The sequence below is a fragment of the Heteronotia binoei genome, chromosome 6, assembly GCF_032191835.1.
Source record: "Heteronotia binoei isolate CCM8104 ecotype False Entrance Well chromosome 6, APGP_CSIRO_Hbin_v1, whole genome shotgun sequence".
NCBI classification, from domain to species: Eukaryota; Metazoa; Chordata; class Lepidosauria; order Squamata; family Gekkonidae; genus Heteronotia; species Heteronotia binoei.
Genome location: NC_083228.1, coordinates 87,165,908 through 87,190,879, shown reverse-complemented (window position 1 = coordinate 87,190,879; position 24,972 = coordinate 87,165,908). Strand labels below are relative to the sequence as shown.

Sequence of the window (24,972 nt, the reverse complement as noted above, 5' to 3'; positions counted from 1 at the left end):
CTTCCCAACAGGAACTCTAAAGTAAATGCAGGAGGCAGATTCAGAGATGACGTCAGTAATTCTCTGGCTCAGAGTGAGACACAATCCATTCTAGTAAACATGGTAAGAACAGAGTCGGGCCAAGTTGTCAGCTCAAATCAGATAGCTGTATCACATCCATTGTCTTCCAAAGAATAATTAGAGTCAGGAAAACAACCTAAAATTAAAACCTCAAGCTCAACAGATCAGTCTTAATGAAGATCCTCCTGTGGATCCCTGCTAATTGCACTTCTGAAGTATCAGGTTACTTCAGCATCCCCTCCCCACATCCAAATGATCTCAGGACCTGAGCAGGTTGCCAGGTCCCTCCAGGCAACTGGCAGCGGCAGGGGGGATTTATGAGGAGAAAGAGAAAGGTGCAGGCCTCTTTGTCAGTGTCACACAGGAAGTGGCAGCATCACACAAGCAATGTTTGGGTGATACTGATATTTGGGCAAAAACTCTATGGTAAAACTGGTTTTTACCATAGAGTTTTTGTCCAAATACCTTAATGTTACTGGCATGATGATGTCACTTCCTGTGTGACACCACCAACAAGGCCTAGACCCTCTCCTGGTAAGCCCCCCCTCTGGCCAGCTAATTGGCATTTGGGAGTAGGGCCTGATGGCAGGGGATCCCAACCTCCACTTGAGGGGGAGGGTCTGGTAACCCTAAGATAAATACTGGTAGAGGCAGTCAGGTGCTTTGGACTGAAATTATTGTTTAATCTGGGGGAGATAGGCCTCAGATTCATCCTCAGATTCAGAAGGAGCTCACAGGAGCACAGCTCCTGAACCTTTCTGAGAGTTCCCCCTCCTCTTCCCCACCTACCTTGTCCATTAAATAATAGGTGCAGCTGCATAACAATCCCTGGATTAGGAGAGTGGGCAGCCAGCCAGCCAGCATCCAGGGGCTTTGCCACACCCCCAACAGCCCTCATTAATTCCTGGAGAAGCCCATGCCACTCTTTCTCCACTTATGTGATTTTGGGCAGTGAGTGGCTTGCTGGCCTTTTGACTGGGGGAAGCAAGAGAACCCCAGGTGAGCGAGGCCTGCTTGGGCTGGCTGGATCTCTAGCCAGCCCAAGCAGGCTTCACTCACCCATGGCTCTCCTTTCTTGCATAGGGCTGCCTTTTTTCTGGGGAGCAGCGGCATATGCTAATGAGTTATGCAACTGAGCTCTACCACCTATCTTTCTACAAAACGACCCCTGCCACTACAGAACAACAAGGCATCAAAGGTCCAAATTTGCACTTTTAATTGGGCCTAGACACAAATGGGAATCCAGCTGATGTAATGCTGGCCTTATACACAGCATATAGTTGCCTTCACCATGCAGTCAACCCAGCACAGCACAAATTATCATCAGGATTTTGAGTGGTCAAAGTGTGTTAAACCAGGGAGAGTTTGCCAACCAGAAGTGGGGCAGGAGAGATGAGAAATTCATGGGTCCTTATTTTGCTGATCTTCTGCAGAGACTGAAGATGTTCCAACAGATTGCCTGCAAAGGGTGCTCAGATATGTCCCATCTTGGTGTAGCTTTCTTCTCCTTATTACCTGTCCATATATTCTCTGTGACTCGTGTACAGATTTTGTATTGCCAGGCAAAGCTGTTCCTCAATAGACACACACTTTATGGAAAGTCTGAAGGTTTTTGAAAATGGAAAATGTGGTGGAAATTTAAATATGTGGTATATTTACTTTATCAAGCCTAAACTTATTTTACTGGTTTAAGGGCATAAAATGTATAATTCATGACTTTGTTAACATATAATATTGTATGACAAACTGAGGAAACTGAAACATATATCTATATATGCCTTAGTTTGTTTTCAAACAAAATTGAAAGTATGGCCAACAGGAGAGAGAGAGCTGCAAACAGCTGCTTCATATGCTACCTAAGATCTCACCTGCCCCTCCCCCCACATAAACACCCTTTCCCCTAAGGGGTGTGATATTTAGGGAGTTTGTTGTAGTGATTGAATCAGTATGTACCTTTTCTATGTAAATTTTCCATGAATTTTGAGTGATACCAAGACACCACATCCTAGATTTAACTAGCATTTACTCCCTTCCTATTCAGAGCTGCTGAGAGCCTCCACAAATGTCTCCACCACCCCCGCCAACCATAACCAATCCAAATACCATTAAACAAGTAATATAAAATGAAGCTTGGCTCCAGGGATGCACAGGAAGAGCAGGTCCTTTGAATTTAGTCCCTTTAATTCTTGCTGTCAGTAGCCCTTCTTCCATTTGAATCTTCCTTTGAATCTTTTGAGGATCAGTTCGGACAACTGAATCATCATTAGTTCAGGGGTGGCCAATGGTAGCTCTCCAGATGTTTTTTGCCTACAACTCCCATCAGCCCCAGCCAGCATGGCCAATGGCTGGGGCTGATGGAAGTTATAGGCAAAATACATCTGGAGAGCTACCATTGGCCACCCCTGCTTTAGTTGATTAGATCTATGCAGAGACTGACACATAGTGTAGTGGTCATATGGTGGCTTCCCCATGGGCCCATTCAAGAACTCAATTCATTTTTGCTGTGCTGTTGAAAAATTATGGAAAGTTATTATTGATATTATCGCATTAGGGAGCAACACACAGAGATTAAAGTATGAATCTGGCACGTTAAAGCCGTCATATATTACCCCAGCGAATGCCAAACTGCCCATATGAATTCAGAATTTTCTCATCATGTTTGGTTGTGTGAATTGTCACACAAGCCGCCACTCTTACCTTGTAAAGAATTGTGTAGAGTAGCTGGGGCTAAGTCCCTTTTTGTGGAACATTTTTGCCTCTGCAAAATTAGGACCCTGTCTTGGCATTCTTTCAAGAACATGCACACAAACAAGTTAAAATGCAGCATCCGCTTTAAAGGAGGACATCTGTTTGCTCCTTCTTGACAATAATGTGGGCAGTATGATCCCATCCCTTTATTGACTGTAGATTATTTTCCAAGAGAGGAGGAGGGTTGTGTTGACCACAGTGCCTCCTTTAAAAATGATTGCAACAGCCATTTTAAATTAAGCAGCCCACATCACTGTACCCGGTGCTATTCTTCACAACTCTCTTGGAAAGCATTTTCTCAGGAGACAGGGGAAGACCATCCTGCACTTTACACTGTGGACCATTCCTTTAAAGTGGTAACTGGCTGTGGAATAAAGCAATCCACAGCAGGATATTCCCCTGCCGCCCCCACCAGGGCTTTGCCAAAGTTGGAGAAAGGAATGGATCACTGCTTTGCAGCAAAAGTTAATTTTGTATAAGGGAGCAAATAACTTTGTCCCCCAAAGGGCACTTCTCTGTATGAAAAATGGACCCCCTGAAACTTCAGCAGAGTTCTAAGGGAGCTGTTGTCCTCATTCAAGAATTGCAGGATGGGATGCTCTGCCAGTGAAACCATCTCGGAACTTGTTTATTCATTCTGCAGATGGGCCTGTATTGCTTCCTTTTGATAAAGAGTCCCCAGGAATGTTAAACTCTAATTAAAAACAACTAGCTTTTAAAATATTAAAACTTTATTATTTACATACTGTTTCCATTTCATTCCTCTTGCTGCAATAATGTTCTTCAAACAGCAATTAAATAAGGGGAAACTTTATCACCACAGCAAAGGGAGGGGTGCTTTGCTGGGAACACTGGCTCCATTGCAGGCTCCCTGCTATTTGCTCCCTGCTAAATGGGAGTAGCTGTAGGAAAACAGTTACTTATTCTATCCTGTGATTTTCCTGTAACATTGCTCAATAGTGCTTTTCATGGCCAGTGGCATTAAACTTGGGACAGCGGTGTCAGAAAGTAGAGATATTGAGAATGTTAACATGAACATGACTGCCTGCCAATGTTATCTTGCTTTAACTCCCTCACTTACATGTGAGGTGAACATCTGATTGGATTGTCTAGATATTTTCTGTTTAAATTTGTCTTGAGCACTATGCCAAGGAGCTTTGTGACTACATAGTAGACTACAAGACCCAGGTGTGCCTTGGTAAGAAGTCACAAATTTGTGCTGCAGTTTGCAAGTGGTTTTACATTTGTGTCATCGTGAAATTAAATCTTTTGTTATCAGAGAAATGTATCCTTCATGGTCACAGCTGCCTCATTACTTGTCAAGGACAGAATTGCTCATTGTTTGTTCCTTCTTTACACTAGTTAATATCATTATCATATGCCAGAGTTACACACAGGAAACATATAATAATACCACTAAATACTAATATCTAAATTTTCCATCCACTCAGTCGCAGCTGGCGAGAGTGCAAAGAGCTCCATCACATCACCCTGGAAGGCACAACACTCACATTCCTGTGGCAGATAGAAAATAGCTTGGTGGGCTGCACCACAATCTCATTCAGGTCCTGGTATTTTGTTCCATTCAAACAACAGGTTTGAACAACTGCCAAAGCCTGTCTGTGTTCTATTAGCCATCTTCCATGCTTTATGTGGCAAGTCAAATTCTGCAGGCCATTCCTTAGTGTTAATCAGATATGGATTGAACTGATTTTACCCATGTTCACAACCATTCATTCGGTAGATTGAAAATTTGTGATTGCAGGATTTGTGCAAATCCTACTGCTGGGTGTTAGAACATTAGTCTGCATAGGCCCACATCAGCTATGTCTTTGTGGATGGGCAACTTTCTGTTTTCAGTGACCTTTCTATAATCACAAAGAAGAACAGCTTGCAGTCAGAGGTGCAAGGGAGCAATGTGGCATAGCGTAGGTGGCCAGTAGGTCAGAGTGGGTTTAATACATACATGATGGTTCTTATTGTTGTATTGAGTTGGACATTGAGTTTGTGGAAATGGGGACTGTTGAGCCACACAGAAGCATGTATTTTGCAGTACTATACACCAGTCCCAAAGCTGAGCAGCTAAGTGTTGTAGCAAACACACCCCAAGTTGTACCACAGTTTTTGGAGAATGTTGTTCCACGTGAGCGTTTTCGCTACTACATTGGCAAAATGGTGTTTATTGCTCAAGGACCTTTACACTTGTGCAGCTAGATGCATTAGATGTAGAAGATATTTGTTTGTTTGTAATGTTTATCATCCACTTTTCTGCTTACTGGCACTCAAGGTGGCATAAAGTGTAAACATATAAAATGCATAAGAAACCACACTTAAAGTCAACTATTTCAAACTGCCAGTAGGATATGTGGCCTGCTGTTTGCATCTGCAGAGTCATTGGCATCTATTTTGAAGTGATCTCAAGGACTGAAAACAAAATTAGCTAGGCTCATTGGAGGACGAATGGATCAGAAACTGCCTTGGTTGCTCTGATGGACTTTTGCCAGGAAAGAGACAGTGGAACTGCAATCCTGCAGATTCTCCTAGACCTCTCACCAGCCTTTGATCCCAGGGCGCATGGACATTTGGACAGGCTTGACAGGCTCACCAGCCCTTGATACCAAAATATCTATTTGTACAGGATGGAAGAGGTTGGTATCAGAGGCAACATGCTAAACTGGTTTCATTCCTGTCTTGCTGAATGACAGCATAAGGTGGTGGTGGTGGATATTGATTGGAGTATGACAGTTATTTTACGGAGTTACTCAAGACACTATTGCAGGGGTGGCCAACAGTAGCTCTCCAGATGTTTTTGCCTACAACTCCCATCAGCCCCAGACAGCATGGCCAATGGCTGGGACTGATGGGAGTTGTAGGCAAAAAAATCTGGAAAGTTACCATTGGCCACCCCTGCACTATTGCATTTTCCATACTATTCAACATCTACTAAGAACCACTGGGAGAGGTTGTCTGAGATTTACAGAAAGTTAATGGGGTGGATGAAGGACAACAAATTGAAGCACAATTCAGACAAGATTGAGATGCAGTTGGTCAGTTCTGCACCAAAACTGGGACTGAGCATACAGCCTGTTGTGGGTGAGGGTCCGCTTCTGAGAAAGATTGGGTTAATGATGGGGATGATATTGGACCAATATTTTCTACTAGAGAGTCTGATCTTGTCTGTGGCATGTTACAACTTTGGCTTAATTGGACTGGCTTACCAGTTGTAAACTAGAATCCAGACTAAATTTTCTGTTAATAGAAGGTGAGTAATTTTCACTAATTGCCCCTTCCTGCTGCAAATCCCCAGTTTGCATCTCATGCTATTTCTGAGGTCCCTGTGCCCAGGAACAGCTTTTGTGAGTAAAACAATTTTTATTATTCAGCAACATTAATCAATAATCATTCAAAAATAAACATCAAACATATTGCATCACATTTCCCATCTCCCTCCCCCATTTTTGTGACTTCCCCGGTACATTCAACTTAAAATATAAAAAGAATAAACGGTAATATTAACCCTTTAAGAACCTTTTAAAAACACTTATAACTATAATAAAATACAAATAAGAACAAAATTACTTATTACTATTATTTTCTATCTTAATTAATAGTCTATTTATAATATTACTATACTTAATTTTTGGTGTTATCTATCTTAATTATCGTCCATTAAGCCCAATCCTTATATGCAAAGAACACTGTATATTTCCATAATTCTACTTTATCTATAGTTACCACTTTGCATTAAAAAAATAAAAAAATTAACCATTGTTAAAAATCACCAAATGTCCTTTCACCTTCCACTGTTTTTCAACATACTTTTGAAATTTCTCCCATTCCTTGTTATACTTATCTATATCAAATTCTTTTAAAGTTCTAGTAAGTTTGTCCATTTCGCTCCAATGCATAACTTTCATAATCCAGTCCCATTTTTCTGGTAGTTTATTTTGCTTCCACAACTGCGCATATAATGTCCATGTAGCTGAAAGCATGTACCAAAGCAATGTTCTGTCTTGTTTCAGAAAACTTTCCATTTGTAATCCCAACAAAAAGATTTCGGGTGCTTTCTTTATATTGTAACCCAAAATCTTTGAGATTTCTTGCTGAATCATTTGCCAAAATTGTATAGCCTTTTCACAAGTCCACCATATGTGATAGAAAGATCCTTCATGTTTTTTACATTTCCAGCATCGATCAGACATCTGGTTATTTATTTTCAAAAGTTTCTTAGGAGTCATATACCATCTGTATAACATTTTAAAACAGTTTTTTCAAATATTGTTACATGTCGATATTTTCATAGAGTTCTTCCATAAATATTCCTATTGTTCCATCTGAATATCTTTATGTTAATTTCCCACTTTAACATTTGAGATTTAATCACTTCATCCTCTGTAGACCACTTCAATAATAATTTATATACCTTTGAAATCATGTTTTCATTATCGCCAAATAGCATTCTATCCAGTTCAGTTTGATCCTGTCTTATTCCTTCATTTCTAATATCCTGTTCAAGCAGACTTTTAATTTGTTGCAATTGAAACCAATTATATTTATAATCCAATTCTTCCACTGATTTTAATTCCACCTTGCCGCCTTGTATTTTTAGCAATTGTTTGTATGTTATCCGTTTTCCTTTCTCAATATCAGAATATAACTTTATTACTTCTGTCAGCACAATCCAAAGCGGTTTCCTCTCATCACCATATTTCTTGTATTTCAACCACATCTTTAACAAATTACTTCTTATATAATGATGTGAGAAAAAACCATCCATCTTACTTTTCCCATAGCACAAGTATGCATGCCAACCAAAAGTATTTCCATGGCCTTCTAATGTTAATAATTTTTTATTTAATAGCATTATCCATTCCTTTATTCATACTAAACAAACTGCATCATGATATAATTTTAAATCCGGCACTTGAAAACCTCCCCTTTCTTTTGCATCAGTCAATATCTTCATTTTAATTCTTGGTTTCTTGCCAGCCCATATGAATTCTGAAAGTTTCCTCTGCCATTTATTAAATTGTTTATCTTCTTTCACTATTGGAATTGTCTGGAACAAGAACACGATCCTTGGTAATACATTCATCTTAATTGCCGATATCCTACCCAGTATAGACAGGTTCAGCCTATTCCATTTTAATAAATCTCCATCAATTTTCCGCCAGAGCTTTTCATAATTATTTTTGTATAAATCAATATTTTTTGTTGTGATTTCTACTCCTAAATATTTTACTTTAGAAACCACTTCACATTTTGTTAAATTTTGTAATTCTGCCTGTTTACTCTTTGACATATTTTTACACAGAATTTTTTACTTTTCTTTGTTCACATAAAAACCTGCCAGTTCACCATATTCTTTAATTTTTTGAAGCAGCAACAGTGTAACTTGAGTCGGGTTTTCATTTATAAACATTACATCATCTGCAAAAGCTCTGTATTTGTAAGAAAAACCTTTCAATTTCAGACCCTCTCTCTCCTTGTCTTCTTGGATTTGCATAAGCAATATCTCTAAAGTCATTGTAAATATCAATGGGAATAGAAGGCACCCTTGTCTTGTTCCTTTACTAATTACCATTTTCTCTGTCAAGTCTGCGTTAATACAAAGTCTTGCTTGTTGGTCAGTATATATCACTTTTACCATTCTCTCAAAGTCTTCACCCAATCTCCCAGGAACAGCTTTTAGGGGAGATAAGTGAGCTTCACTGAGCAGGGAGGGGGGAGGAATGTTTTCTTCCACTGACAGAGTCCCTTGCATCAGTGAAAAGTTTAGTCTGGATCCAACCTGTGGCCCTTCCTAAGACCTATTTACAAGTTACAGTGAATGCACATACAATCTGTTACATTGTATACTTGATTTTTCTTGATATATATGTTGAGTAACGCACATGTTATTTTCAGTACTTGTACAGCTGAATGTGTGATTGAAATCTCACATTTATTCGGGTTCTGATCCCTGGTTTCATTTGTAAAACAAATGCATGTTAGCTCTTTCTTACAACTATATGTATGCACATTAGAAATGGGCATGAACCAGGAAAATGGAGGTTTGTTTGGAGGTTCACGGTTCAGAGTTTTCATGAACTCCAAACCTCCGATGAAATTCTCCATTGGATGAACTGGTTCATAATTCATCAGGTTCAAGAGTTTGGCCCCATCCTGAATGAGAGTCAGGCCAGCCTGACAGAGCTCTGAGGGTGATCTCTGAAGGCTTTTATAGGCCTTATGTGCCCATATATGGACAGGCTCCACCTGGGAGTGGGTTCCAGAGGCCTATAGAAGGCCTTTGAAGCTCACTCTTGGAGCTCAGTCAGGCTGGCCCAACCCCCACAAACGCATTTAAATCTCTTTGGTGCTCATTCAGTTCAGGTCACAGTGCTGTTGGTGGGCTCCAATGGCATTTAAATGCCTTTTAGAGTTCACCTGGTAGGACTCCAAAGGTATTTAAATGCCTTCAGAGCCCTCACAAACCCTCCTCAAACCTCTGTGGAGGTTCATGGAGGGTTCGTGGGAGGCATGTTCTCCAGAACTCCTGGTTTGAAGGTTCATGCCCAGTTTGCGCTCAAACAGGGGTTCGTTTGTGGGTCTGTGCCTATCCCTAATGCACAGACATAAAGGCTATACTTACATTCATTGTAACTTGTGAACTGGTCTTTTTAAAAAGGTGATTTGATCACCGCTATCCATACATTAATCACATCTAAACTGCCTATTCAGAAGCTTCAACTAGTTGAAAAACAATCAGCAAGATTATGAACAGGTGTTGTTGTGCCCAGGCTATTTGAAGGACCACTTATTCCCCTATGAACCTGCCTAATTACTGCAGGCATCATATGAACTCCTCCTCCATGTGCCAGCTTCATCTGAAAGAAAATAGCTGGCCACTGAAGACAGGGCTTTTTCTTTGCTGGCACCTTGATTATACAACTCCCCACAGATGTTTTGCTGCTGTTAAGTGTACTAACTTTTGCACGCCATTAAAAAAAATTTGTTTACCAACGTTTTCTATGGATAATATTTTTAAAGTGATTTTAATATGCCAGTGTTGTTTGTGTTGTTTTTAATTTGTCTGTAAGCTGCCTCAAATAGGTTTGCTGAATGAAGCAAGATAGAAATTATGAAACAAACATTATTTCTGAGGGCTCAGACAGACAAATATTGTGTGTCTTGTTCCATTAATAAAATGCAAATTGTAGTCTCATGCAAAGGTTGCGTCAGAGCCAGGCAGGGAATGGAGAGGGTGTTCAACCTTTCAACATCCATTCAGTTCTGTTGTTTGAACTGGAATCCCTGGTTTGCTATTACAATTTTAAAGAGAAAGGCTGTATTTTTTCTTTTAAAATGCTAATAACAAAGGAAATAGCCCAGTTTCAAATAGCAAATAGACTGGAGGTTGAAGGATTAATGATCCTCTCCTGTCTGTGCACAGCTTTGATGTAAATTGAGGCTACAAACCTGGAATTTGTATTTTATGGATGGAGTAATATGTGTCTTCCTCTTGTGTGTTTGAACCCTGAATTTGCATTCTTAAAATCTCCAAACTTCACTTTGTGGCAGACCCCACTCCCCACAAGTTTATGAGAAGACAAAGGGCAAGGCAAATAATGCAAGAAATACAAGTGATAAGGTACCCCGGTGATCTCTGTGGATGAAAATTAAATTCTGATGAAATAAATAAATGGATAACTACATCCACAGCATAAGATGCACTATGCACTTTGTGTGTACTAAAATTCATGTGTCAACATTTTTCAGCGCATTTTTTCCTCTCAAACTGAAGTAATGTAAGGGGAGTGCATGCTATATTTTCATCAAATGTTTACAAGCATTATTTAATAAAGTTACTTTCTACATAAAGCTTTGAATTTGTTTTGATATAATATTTAAAACATATTATTCCCCCATCAAATATTTCAGTTCAAATATTTGTTACTATTAGAACATAAAATAAACATGGGGTACTTTCTTTATAAAATATAAGTGCAAATAAACATACTAAATCAAATCACATTTTATTTAGGATACTGGATAATTTTCATGATGACACAAATGTAAAACCACTTGCAAACTGCAGCACAAATTTGCGACTTCTTAGCAAGGCACACCTGGGTCTTGTAGTCTATTGTGTAGTCACAAAGCTCCTTGGCATAGTGCTCAAGACAAATTTAAACAGAAAATATCTAGACAATCCAATCAGATGTTCACCTCACATGTAAGTGAGGGAGTTAAAGCAAGATAACATTGGCAGGCAGTCATGTTCATGTTAACATTCTCTAGTCTGTGTTGTGGTAATTTCAGTTGTGGGCTTGGCACCATTTACAAGGAAGTCTGAGCATTGTCCTATTGTTGTAGTATGGAAATAAATTATCTTGTTTGTTGCACTTATTTGTTGTTTGTTGCACATATATGTGCAAATAAACACTGAGCCCGTAAAGGGAGGGTGGGATACAAATCTAATGAAATAAGATAAAATAATAAATACTGTTGGCTGTTTTGTAGAGTTGTATTATTTTATGTAATATTAATTCTTCTCCCTCACCCTCACTGCCCCCTTCTTCCCCCTACTCCTATCCCAGTGTTTTATTTTAACCAGAGTATTCTTACCCTTTCTTCCTGAGTTAATTTTCACTTTTCTTGCACTTCCTGTTCCCTCCTTTCTCTATAGCTCCTTCCACAGTTCCCATCATGCACCAGGTAAGTGCCACCATGAGGAGCATCACACTGTCATGGCCTCAGCCGGAACAGCCCAATGGCATCATCCTGGACTATGAGATCCGTTACTATGAGAAGGTGAGCCGGATCTGCATCCCCGAGATTAGCAGCACTATGGGCTCAAGACCAGCCACCGTAAGCCTGAATGTATTTGAGGGAAGGGAATTGGGCTGGGCCATGACTTGGGGGTCTGAAGCTCATTGCTTTTTCCATTGTGTTGTGTACTGTTTAGTATTGATTTGATTCAAAACCTGGTTGAAGTCAATGGGGAGGCACCCAATGATTGCAATGAAATTTGAGCCAGGCACTTTCCTTAGCAAAGAGTCCAAATGTTTTTCCAAAATCTATACCAATTAAACTTGTAGCCTTCCTTTGGACACTGAGGTGGGTAAGACGGAGTTAGTTACTCTTTTTATTGACTTTTCTGATTTCAGCTAAATTACGTTGCTGTACAGATTTATCACACCACAGGATTCTTCCTGTTCACCCTACAAGGCTTTTTTTTTTTGCCTGTTAAATATTCATTCTGTCAAAATAGAAGCCTCAGATACTTCTCTCTTCTGTGGACTGGTTCCTTCAGGGTTCTGTACCATCTAGCCATATGGTGGTGCCTGGAACACAATTCCCTTGGGGGATTTATTATATAGCCTTCAGTAGTGCTTAACTCCATGCCTGTCACTATATTCTGCTATTGCTGCCAGGGAATAGGGATGTGCAAAAAAAAAAATTCGGTTTTACGCGGATTCGGAAGTATACGGGGGAAAAAAATTCAGAATCCCCGTACACTCCTGAATACCGCATTCAGAATAGCCGCATATACGGTAGATGCGCGGCTATGACTGAATATACGGCCCTATTATACCCTATGGGCCATTGAAATCAATGGCAAATAGGGTATATTTGAAGCCGCATGGAGGGGAGGGGGTTTGAGGGAGAGCCCCCAAATTTGCAGGGGACCTGCAGGGACTCTCCCCTCCAACCCCCCCAAGTCCCAAAAAGATTGGGCCAGGGGATCCCATTCCAGGGGCACCCAAAGAGGGTGCCCCTATTCCATCATTATACCCTATGGGCCATTGAAATCAATAGCAACATAGGGCATAATTAGAGGCTACTGGGGGGCAGGGGGTTTGAGGGAGAGCCCCCAAATTTGCAGGGGACCTGCAGGGGACTCTCCCCTCCAACCCCCCAAGCCCCAAAAAGATTGGGCCAGGGGGTCCCTGTCTTTGGGCTCCCCAAAAGGCCCATTGCCAACAATGATGGGGAAAGCCCAATTAGCCACTTCCTCACTGTAATTGTCGTGGGAAAAGTGGCTCTGGGGAGCAGGGGGTTTTGAGGAGAGTCCCCCAAACTGCTGTGCAGCTTCAGGGCACTGTCCCACACAAAACCCACAAGGCCAAAAAAAATTGGACCAGGGGGTCCAATTCCTGGGGCACCCAAAGCCAAACCTAACCACATCAGAGAATCTCTATAGGACCCAAATGCACTACATCCCTCTATCTACTCTATGAACCCTGCAGGCCTGGAAGCAATATAAACCCAGTTGCCAATGTCACTGCCACACAAAACACAATCTGCTCAAGGTCTGCTCTGCAGACCTGGCTACAGCAAACCCAGATGCCAGCTCTCCAGCCCTGCCCCAAACAACACGGGGAGAGCTGGCCAACCACAACAAGCCTGCTGGTTCTGGGTCTCTCACCCAGGTGCCAGCTTCCCTGCCACAGAACACACAATCTACTCTATAAAAACAAGAAAGTGACCCAGCCCACACACACCCTCGCCAACCCCCACACCAACCAGAGGTAATTTAAAAAAACCAAAACAAAACCAGCAGAATCACAAAAGGCCAAGTGTTAAAAAGTGGCCTTTTCACCAACAAGAAAGCTCAGGCCAAATAAGTCAACAACACCCCCACCCCCACCCCCAAACCAAGAAAAGGGACAACAGGAGAAAAGGCCAAGCAACTCAAGTGTTAAAAAATGGCCTTTTCACCAATAAGAAAGCTCAGGCCAAATCAGTCAACAACACCCCCTCCCCTAAAACCAGAACCAGGAAAAGGGGGACAAAAGTGGCCTTTTAAACAATGGAAATTAGGCCAAACAGCACCCCTCCCCCAAGAACCCGAAGAGAAGAGTAACAGCAGCAGCACAACACAGCAGCAACAAATCAAACACTGAATACTTTTAAAACAGTAAAAAAATTAACTTTTAACAATACAGGAACTTTGCCAACCCCTCCCCCCAAAAAAACCCCTTCACCCTAACCCCAAGAAATCCAAGCCACCCAAATCAGGAGAAGTAAAAGGACACTGCACTTTTAAAAGTCCTCTCACTAAATTAAGATATGGGCAAATTGGCAACCCCCCCACCCCAGGCCCCCTCCCCAAGAAGAAACCCCTAACCCCCTAACCCCAAATAAGCTACCCCACCACCACCCAAATCTGGATAAGTAAAGGGACTCTAAGTCTTAAAAAGTCCTTTTACCAACAATAAATAAAAACAAGAACCCCAAGATTGTCTTACCTTGTCTTCTCTAGTCCAGGGAAGTCTGGTAAGGCTGAATGAGAGAGCAGCAGGCAGCAGCTGAAGCCAAGGGCCAGCCAGCAGCAGCACAATCTCTCACACACAGCAGCAATGTAGGAGTCCAGCCAGGAAGGAAGACTCCTTAAAAAGCCCTGCAAAGCATGCATTTGCAGTGCATTTTGCAAATGCATGCTTTGGATTGGCTGCTGGGGCTCCTCTGACCCCTCCCCCCCTCCCTGATCCCAGGGAGGCTATGGGAGAGGCGGGAAAAAGCAACTAAAGGCGGGAAAGTAGGCAAGCAGCTCCTTTGAGGCTGCAGAAGCTACTTTCCCGCCTTTTGAATTGACAGCCGTATACTTCCGAATAGCCATTCGTAAGTATACGGCGAGCCGTATTCGGCTGCCGTATAATGGGCGCCTATGGGGATCGGCTGCAGCCTATTCCGTATACAGCCGAATCAGTGGTGATTCGGCTGTAAATACGGTTCGGCCGAACCGAATGCTCATCCCTACCAGGGAACCCAGAGTCTCACCTTATCTGTCCTCTTTAATCCTCTTACTTTTAAATTGCCTGCCTCATATAGTTGTGGCAGAAAGGGACTTACTATACCAAACTTCTCTAAACTTTTCTGCCATGTTGTTTTAAAATACGTTGAAAATAACTGCAGCCAGGGACTCCCCATTGGTTCCTGCTTGCTGTGTGTACTTGTTTCATTTCCTCATATTTGTGCATTATTGTTTCCGGATGTCAATAGTTTGCTAGGAGTGGCATCCTGCAGACAGAGGTAGCTTTGATGACATATAGCAAATTCTTTGTCAGCTCTGATCTACTCTCCTGTGTCTGTAATATCTTTCTAAAGCCAGAGATGACTCCTGTTTCATTATCTTGTAAGAGTTTGGTAGATTGAACCCAGCATAGACTGCAGTAGCTGAGGCTAAGAACTAGTTCTGCCCATGACTCCCTGGGGTACAGTGTGAATGATAGCAAATGCCAAATTTCAAGAAGGAAGTGTCAATTGCAGTGTGACTGTGCAGACTAGTTGCCCATGCTTGGCATTGGTTATCACTGCAAATGCTCTACACAGATATGGGAGGCCAGCAGCAAGCACCTCTTTGCATTGTCACATTTGTATTAATCCTTAATTTCCAGTATATCTGAATGGTGTGGAATATATGATACAGAACATATGGAATATGGAAAGATCAACATATGTATGCAAGAGATGCTAATGGTAGCCAGCCAAGTTTGTGTTAAAAATGGGTACATATGGAGAAATTTACTGCAGCTGCCTGAGGGTTGTTGGTACTCAGTGTGATGCTGGTCTAACCAGTAGAACTTAAGATATCAGGGGGTCCTAAATTCAAGCAGTAGTAACCTTGGGCAACTGACTGTTGCTTTCAGTTTTCTGTCAAACAGTTTTCTAGGAAATGAAGTATAAGAAATGGTACATGGCAATCTGAAGGCCAAAAACAATGGATAGAGCTGCATTGTTTTTTCAGGTTTCCTTGTCACACAGACAATAGACCGTGATGGCTCATATGCCTGATGCAGTCTTCATTGTGTCAGAACACTGGAGTGGGCTGTTGTAACTGGAAGTTTATTTACAGTTCCCCTCCGTTATCACAGCAGAGTTGAGGTTAGGAACAGAGAGTGAAAGGAAAATTTGATGACAGTGTTAAATATTGAATTGCATTTTTTAGTCAAAACCTGCATTTTCAGCAGCAAATCTTAGCAGCAAGATCATCTAAAGGATTTTTTTTGTAGGCAGCTCATGGCAACATTTCAAGAAGGGTATGGAACATTTGCTAATGAAATGAGAAACTATTTAGAACACAGATGCCCATTCATACCTCCAATTAATATTTGAATTCTTATATTGAAATAACCCCAGCCCCCTATCTCCTATGTTTATTTTTGAGTCTTTATTTTGAGTGCAGTGTAGGCAATTGGGATAGCTATATTTGTAGGCCACAGGGCCAATTCACACATGCATTTGATCAGCTCAGTGACTCATCACATGATGACTCACAACTTAATGTGTGAACTGCATCCTGTGAAAAATGCCATCGTGGGATGTTAGGTGATGTGAAAGCTCCGCCTGCTGCATTTTGTTTGCGATGGCTGTTTCACACATGTATGTCATCACTTTGTATTGTATCCTCTCAAGTGGTAAACTTGTGTATGTGGATTTGTGTCCAGCTTTGCTTCTGCTGCCCTTTAGGAAAGGTGGCAGGCCAGCAAAAATCCCTATGCCCTGAATACTGAACTTGTTACTCTGCAGCTAAAAGCTTTCCTATGCAGTCATATTTTTGTATGCCAACAGTGCAATCCTGATCACAGTGTAAGTCTGTTTAGGATTGTACTGTAAATGTACATTTGTTCTTCCTTTGTTGTAGACAGTATACATTTTCACTCTAGGGGGCACTTTGGTTGCAGGGATATCACGTTTTCTGAACACTCAAGATGCGATAGTCTGTATCCTCTCCCAGTCAAAACATTCACTGCTGTTGCAAATGTAATGCAGAATGTGGTTGTACAGTGTCTCAGACATCTGTTGGCAACCTTTAATGATACAATCAAACAAATGTGACATAACTCCTCTCCTCAAAGGCTAGTACTATATTTGGTGAATTGATTTTTTTTTATTCTTCATCACTGTCCAGAGAACTATTGCTTCTCCATAGACCACCAAAACAAAAATGCTCATCCAGTTATTTTTTAATGTGGTATATAGCAGCAGACCTAACCATTTGCTGCTGTGTTCTTTTTGTGTGTGAAGCTTTTGATTTATTTTCATCTTATTTTTAATTATTTGGAGACCTAAAGGTTCCCTTTGTGTTCATTTATCCGTGTTTATTTTTGAAAGGGAGGCTATCAACATGACTAACTTCTTTTTTGATTACATGTGAAGGTTATATCATAGATAGTTACAGGGAAAAAAATCCTGAGGGGAGTATTGCAGATAGGTGAAAATATAGTAGAGGTACTCTTTGATTCTGCATAAAAGCCTCAACTTCACCAGCCCTTCCTCCCCTTTTGCCAATACAGAATCTTTGTGATACTGAATAGATAATAGAACAGTGTAGTTACCAGTCATCATGCCCCTCCATCTCATGCATCGAGCTAAACAGGAAGTTTTCAAAAATAGCTTGACTTGCATGCTCCCTGTAATGAATGCATCATTGTTCTTCATTGCCACTGTAGCTTTAAAGATCTGCCAACACGGAGTAGTGATGGAAGCAATGTTGTTTCCTTTCTTTTTCATAATACTTTGTCTTTATTTGCTGTTCCCTGAAGGACCACAGTGAGTACAACTCTTCCATGGCCAAGAGCCAGACCAACACAGCACGGATCGATGGGCTGCGGCCAGGGATGGTGTATGTGGTACAGGTGCGGGCTCGGACAGTGGCTGGCTATGGGAAATACAGTGGGAAAATGTGCTTCCAAACACTAACGGATGGTGAGTGTGAGAGAAAAGAGATGGAAGAATGGGGGATGAAAGCTGATTGAGAGGAAGAAGGAGGTTGCACTTTTCTTTCAAACCTCCAAGCTGTAATTGGATTAAATCAACTTGTCTCTCCAAACCCTCACCTCCCAGTGGGGTAGCGTGGCGAGAGCCAGGTGATTTACAGAGATGTTTGATTAATTGCCAGCTGGAGCACTAATCTGGTTGAAATCTCCTATCTCTGTTTTCTCCCTGAGCGTCTAAGTGATTGTTTTAAAAATGTTTTGCTTTCTGCATATGAATGGGCTCTCAGTGTTTGCATGCAAACTGGGAAGATATAGGGACTCAATGGACTCTCTGGGCCAGAATGGTCATCCATCGAGTCCTGCCTCCAAGAATAGCTGCTATTGAACGGTACAGAGAATTTTTACATGAATGTAGTATAGTGCACCTTTCCCAACTTCTACTAAACTACAGTTTAGAAAGACAAAGGCACTACATGTGAAGGTCCAGAGCCTTATCACTGTTGTGAATTAGTTTATATTTAAGAACATGATCACAATTGCAGCTTTCTCTATAATTTTTTTAACTCCTGTGATTTTATGAGAGCACTGATCTTAAGTTAAATGTATGCATTGCTTGAAACATGGTGCAGGGCATAATTAGGCTTACCATTCCCCAGGTCTGGGCAAGGGATCCCCTGCTTTCTCATACTCCACCCCACTGTAGGTCAGCTGGCTGGTGGGAAAAACCCCACCCTCAAATAGCTTGACATACTGATGTAACACAGAACTGACACCATTGAGTTGGTGACACTGGGGGTGATGCTCTGGTTTTTGGGCAAAAGTCCATGGTTTGATGCTGATTTTACCATAGATGAATCATGTCAGTGCATCAACGATGTCTCTGTCCACTCCTGGAATGCCTCCCAAGTGCTCTTGGCAGCACAACTCCACTTGGCAACCCTCAAAGGGGCTATTTGAGTGGCTGTTAAGTTTTCCTCCCAAATTCAGGGTATTTAATAGGTCTCATTTCAATTATTACTATACTTATCCAAAAGGAAGAGTAGGGTTTTTCCTCCAGATGTGCCGTTGAGAAAAAGAAAGTCATCTTATATATGAACCCAAGTGTGCATGGTAATAAAAATATTTTGTGTATAGCATTTTATTATGGGGATCATCTTGCATTCAGGGTCATCTTTATTTCAGGTAAATTCAGTATATGATCAAGCTGTATTAATTTCTACACTAGTTTTGGTTTGATATCTTTCCCCCTCTTTCTGGGAGGTTTCTTCCATTAAATGCTTTAACCAGGAGACTATGTTGAGACTATTTTCCTTATCTAATGTCAAAGCATTGTAATTGAATAAGGAAATGGGGAGCATGCACAAACACTGCATGACTGAATAGAAGGATATTTTCAAAAAATGAGTTTTTCTAATACTTACAATTAGACAGACCCAGAGAAAAACTGTCAGATACAAGCAGCTAATTGAAACCTAACAAGAATGGATACTGTGCATTATTAAATAATAATTGATTGCTAGATGAGAATTTTCTCAGGATTTAAGCATCAGGGAGGAGATAAAGCAGGTTACCAACAATTAACTGCAAATAGGGAACAAGAAAATTAAAAGTAGGTGTGAAATATTTCTATTTTATGAATTTATTTTAAGCCTATGGTGTGTGTGCTATGTGTAGCTGTTGGGCATTACTGACTGAGTGTCAGAATGTTAATGGAATTATTATTTTTAATTAATGCTGTCAACAGATCCATTGTGGCAGAAACTGTACATATACAAAGACAGTGTGTCCTATATCTGAACAGCTTATCAAGAAAACCAGAGGGTGGCTGGCAAAGATTTGAAGGTAGAGGAATTGATGACTGTTCCTTTGTCTTGGACAGATCACTGCCTGCTTGAGTTTAGTCTTACAGGGATACCAAGACTCTGCAGAGGTGTGTGTGTGTGGGGGGGGGAAGGTGTCCATTGCGATTATCTGCCTCCAGAGCCGGATGGATCTAAATTGCTTTCTGATGACTGTAGGGGATTTTTTTTGTTGGTGCTGCTGTTGCTATCCTGGTTGAACTCTGGAATGACAACCCAGCTGGTTGATACAGTAGCTCCTGGGCAGGCACCCTCTCTCAGGTGTTAGATCCCAGATAGCCCCTTAGTTTACTGAGGGTCTTCAGGTGATGAAAAGATAAGGGCGATGGCTAGAGTGAGAGTGGAGGAAACTTGGTCTGAATCCAATAGGACATGAGCAAAAGCTTATTTTAAAACATACTTGACAGCAAAGAAATGTTTCTGCCACCGTTGCATCTGTACAGCATAGGTCAGTGGAGCTGTTCCAGGTGGTCAGAGGCCTGTTGGGATCTGGCCTGCATGTGGAGGTGGAATGCTTGATGGCTGGCTGTGACCATTTTGCTTAGCACTTTGAAGATAAAATCTCTCATATATATTCTGCCTTGTCCTCTACATTAGCTGTGACAGGGTTGGATGGTGCCAGGGTGCCAAAGTCCCATTGTGTGGGATATTTTCAGTTTATTCAGTCTGAGCATGTGAACAACTTACTTGGAAGTTTGAGGCATACAATCTGCTTATACTACCTATTACAGTGATAACATGATTCCAAGTTACCAGATGTTATTCCATCTCAGGCTGAAGGTTCTCAGCATCAAGCAGCTCTGTCTCCAGAGTCAGCTAGGGCCAACAAGGTGTTTGGCCAGCAATCAAGATGGCTGCCTGAAGCAACTACATGGTGTGTAGTACACTCACAAGCAACCACACTGAACTGAAAAAAACCCTGTCTTCATGTATAAAGGTCTAACATGGTTCCAGCCATGAAGAGCCAATGAAAACCCTTAAAGGTGATGTAACTCTCTGTTGCTGGACAAATGATCTATAGCGTAATGTGCCAAGGTTGAAAAGAAATGAAACTTACCGCAGATTTGTCTGAGCCCCTTTCTCACAGGTGAAACCCATAGACCTCAGTTTGCTGGAATATGTTAATTGGAAGTTAGTGCTAGGCACTCACTCCCCTACACAGCTGAGTATTATCTAAGAATAACAAGGCCAGCTTGCTTTGCTAGCTGTGTCTCTTCTATCTCTAGAAACTCTCTCTAGGCCATATTTGAGGCCTGAACCAAAGATTTTTAAATGACTAATGTTTTTAAGGAACCATTTTCTTTACACAAGCCTTCCTGGATGTAGGGTTGCCAGGTCTTACCTGGCTGCTGGCAGGGGGACTTTCCTCATGTGTGCTTTGCACACATGGCTCAATGACATCACCAAGAAGTGATGTAATTGCGCTGGGCACATTGCATGGGAACGCTCTAGCATTTTGGTAAAAAACCCTCTTTGGTGCCATTGAGTTTTTTGCCAAAATGCTAGAGTGTCCCTGGGCAACATTCCCAGTGTGATTATGTCACTTCTGGGTGATGTCATCACGCCATGCATGTCAGGGGAGGGTTTCCCCCTCTGGCCAATCCTGTGCCAGCAGATTGGAGGCTCTGAACTTGGGAAAAACCTGCTCCCAGTGGGAGGCTGGGAACCCTATGGATGAAGCAAATTGTTTAGATCCCTTCCAGTCTGTTTTTGGGCCTGGTTATGGGACTGAAAAAGGCTTGGTCAGCCTGGTGAATAACTTGTGCCTGAGAGATGTGCAGAAGGAGAATCTCTGAGCAGCTTTTGATACCATTGATCATGGTATCTTTCCGGACTGGGATTGGGAAGCACCGTTCTGTGGTGGTTTTAGTCCTTGCTAGAGCGTAGGTTTCAAAAAGTGGTGCTGGAGGACTGCTGTTCAGCCTCTTAGCCTTTGGCCTTTAACATCCATCGCCATCCCCTTAGCCTTTAACATCTATATCCAACTGCTGGGTGAGGCCATCTGGAGATTTGGACTGTGTTGTCACCGATATTTGGATGACACTCAGCTCTATCTCACACTTCCGGCTAATCTCAGGAAGGCTGTAGAAACCTTGGAGCAGTGCCTGGAGGCAGTTTTGGAGTGGATCCAGGCTAATAAAGAAAAGCTTAATTTCAACAAGATGGAAGTGCCACTAGTGAGCAGAAAGTCTGACCTGGGATTTATGGTGTCAGTCATTCCTGAGGGGGTTGCATTCCGCTTGAAGAAACAGGTCCATAGTCTAGGGGTATTCTTGGACCCAGGCCTACTGCTGAATAAGTAGGTGCCAGTTGTGGCCAAGAGTGCCTTTTACCAGCTTTTACTGGTTAGTCAGCTATGGTATTTCCTGTATAGAAAATATCTTGTCACTGTGGTGTATGCCCTAATTACATCTATATTAGATTACTGGAGTGCGCTCTACATAGGGCTACCCTTAGAATCATAGAATCATAGAGTTGGAAGGGACCTCCAGGGTCATCTAGTCCAACCCCCTGCACAATGCAGGAAACCCACAAATACCTCCCCCTAAATTCACAGGATCTTCATTGCTGTCAGATGGCCATCTACCCTTGAAAATGTTTGGAAAGTTCAATTGGTACAGAACGCTGCAGTCAGGATGTTGACGAGGGGGCTGTATAGACCATATCACTCCAGTCAACCCACCTACACTGGCTTCCAATTTGTTTCCAGGCACAATTCAAGTGCTGGTCTTGACCTTCAAAGTCCTGTGTGTTCTGGGACGAACATGCCTGAAAGATCTTCTAATCCTTTACAGTCATCTTTGGAGGTTGTGCTTTGGGTGCCCCAGCTTCTGAGATCAGGCAGGTGACAACCCAGGAGAAGGCATTCTAGATCATAACACCAAAGCTCTGGGACTCTCTAGCCAGGGAGAGTTGTCTGTCTCCTTCTGTTGCCACATTCTGACTGTTGGTGAAGACTTTTTTTGTTTTGTTTGGCATTCCCTCAGTGATCCCTCCTTCCTAATCAATGTTTTATGTTTTGTATGTATTTTAACTGTTTTGAATATATTTTAACTGTTCTGTATGTATTTTAACTCCACTTTTAAAATACTTTAAAATTGTTTTGAGGAATGTTTGGAAGGAGAGTTGACTTTAATGGTTTTATAATTTAATTTTATCTTGTATGTTTTAGCTACTACTTGGCAGCCCTTGTAGTAGCAATGGTAACAACAACAACAGGCATGTCCTCTTGAATATTAGGCATGTCTTCTTGAAATAAAAAGGCTTTATTCCTTCTGTATAGTTCAGGGTCAAACTATCCATTATGTGTGACATGAATAAGAAACTATCCTCTGGGTGGGACCTGGTATAATTTCCTAGAATTATAACTCATCTCCAGACTACAAAGATTAATTCCCTTGGAGAAAATGAATGCTTTGGAGGATGGACCCTATGGCATTGTACCCTCTGAGGTTTCTGTCTTTCCCAGGCTCCATCCCTAAATTTCCAGGAGTTTTCCAACCTGGATCTGGCAATCCTACCCCCTATCTCTTGTTGGTGGCCAGGGCAACCCTAGACACAAGTAAGGATGTGGGTGCCCATCCTGAACTGCTGTTGTATGGAAGAACTCTGAAGGTTACCTTAGAATTGCTCCATTATTCCATTGGATTGTGAGGTGCTGCAAGTTAGGAGGAAGAACATGTGGAGCCAGAGAAATGGACGAATAGGCCCCTGACTCCATGGCTATTTGCTGACAAAAACAGCATGTTGTCTTCTCTCCTCACAGTGCCACACAGTCCACTGGACCAATGGAGTGACTTTAAGGTAACCTACACAGTTCTAAGATGTGACAACAAGTCAGGGTGGGCCCCCATGTTCCAACTTGTATCACCTGTAATGTCTAGCTTGGGACCTTAGTCCCATTAATTTCTGCAGGACTCCAGCATGTCCAGCATTTCTCTGGATTGTACCTCAAACTGTCTGACTGTCTGAGATGAACAGATGATGTGGGGTTGTCATAAACTATTAAGTGTTTCTGAGGCTTAAACAGCAAAGTGCTTTCCAAGGATGGCAGAAACTGGCTGTAAGAGGATGGAGTGACATATTTGGACCAGGGAACCTGGATTTAAATCCCTGCTGAACCATGAAACTCAATGGGTAACTCGGGGGGTGGGGTCGGGAAATCACCATTTCTCAACCTAACCTACATAATCAATAATAAATTTAAAAGGGATAGTCCAATCTATGCCATTCTTAACTTCTAGGAGGAATAATGGGGTGCAAATTATAGTGAAGAGATGTACAATTAGCGATGGGAGCTGTTATAAGCAGGCAGGAAGATTATGAAAATTCTTGTTCTTTTCCAGATGACTACAAGTCAGAATTGAGAGAGCAACTGCCATTGATTGCTGGGTCTGCAGCTGCAGGAGTTGTCTTTATTGTCTCCTTGGTGGCTATTTCAATTGTTTGCAGCAGGTACAGTTTGCCACATATAATTAGTGTTTCCTTTTCATTTCAAAATGTGGATTTTTTGGGGGTAAAGACCATGGACTTGTCTAAGGGGAGGAGTTGTGGCTCTTTAATTGAGTGTAAACCTTGTATGCTGAAAGTCCCAGGTTCAATCTCTGATATCTTCAATGAAAGAGTCTTCAGGTAGGAAGTGTTAGGAAAAAATATTTATCTGCTTGAGACCCTGCTGAGCTGCTGACATTGGGATAAGACTGTATTGATGGACTCTTTCGGTGTAAGGCTGCATCATAAGTATATGTTATATGGCTGTACAGTAGGGCCTTGCTGGATGAATTGAATTTACACCACACCTGATTGATAGTGGCACAGAAAATGTCCTAAGAATTTGGTAGTTGAAATTTTCCAGCTAGAAAACACTTTCTTGCACAATGTGAGGACCGAATTTTGTATGTGTTCTCCATTTACAAAGGATGCCAGATCAAAAGAACAATGTGTAGCAAGATACTCTGAAGTCAGTGTATTCAGCTCTTTTCCTAGAGAGCTGATAACAGTATGTCTGATGCCTTCCAGTTGTTATATCCTTTCTGAGCTAGTAGAAAAGAGCAAGAGTCCAGTAGCACCTTAGAGACTAACAAAATTTGTGGCAGGGTATGAGGTTTCATGACTCACTACTTACTTCTTTATGAAAGCTAAAAGCCTGCCACAAATTTTGTTAGACTTCAAAGTGCTACTGGATTCTTGCTCTTTTCTAATGCTAGACAGACTACCAATCTTGATCTTTCTGAGCTAAAATCACACAGATCATGGCTTCCTTGTAGAGGAAGGAAGTTCAGAGTATTCCATGCAGTACAATATTCCATAGTTGGCTATCTTGGTGCCATGAATAGTGCCAGATTGGCCTGTCTTTGAATTCTCCCTCCCCACCTTATTCCATTGACCTGTGAATCTAAGGTATTTAAAACCAAATTAAAAGGTTGCATTCTGATTTCCAAGTTATCCCTGACACAGCTGCAGAAATCCGCACCATATTGCCCAGTAATGATTGTTTAAATGCGGTAGCAGTTGTGCCTTCCTCAGTGAGATGTTTTGAACAGTGTCATAGGAAGGTGGCAGAAAAACAAAAGTCATCCACTGTAGTACAGAAAGGA

At 41.7% G+C, this 24,972-nt stretch overlaps 1 protein-coding gene across 5 annotated transcripts in view; it reads left to right on the top strand.

Moving 5' to 3' along the window:
- Positions 1–24,972, top strand: part of EPHB1 (EPH receptor B1) — a 481,329-nt gene that overhangs the window by 409,738 nt on the left and 46,619 nt on the right. For 3 of the 5 annotated variants that reach the window (XM_060242064.1, XM_060242066.1, XM_060242062.1), the window contains 3 exons: positions 11,480–11,661; positions 17,343–17,505; positions 23,722–23,830. In XM_060242064.1, coding sequence (XP_060098047.1) covers positions 11,480–11,661; positions 17,343–17,505; positions 23,722–23,830 — 454 coding nt within the window. The remainder of the gene's footprint in view (positions 1–11,479; positions 11,662–17,342; positions 17,506–23,721; positions 23,831–24,972) is intronic. The other 2 variants (XM_060242065.1, XM_060242063.1) reach the window with 1 other exon arrangement.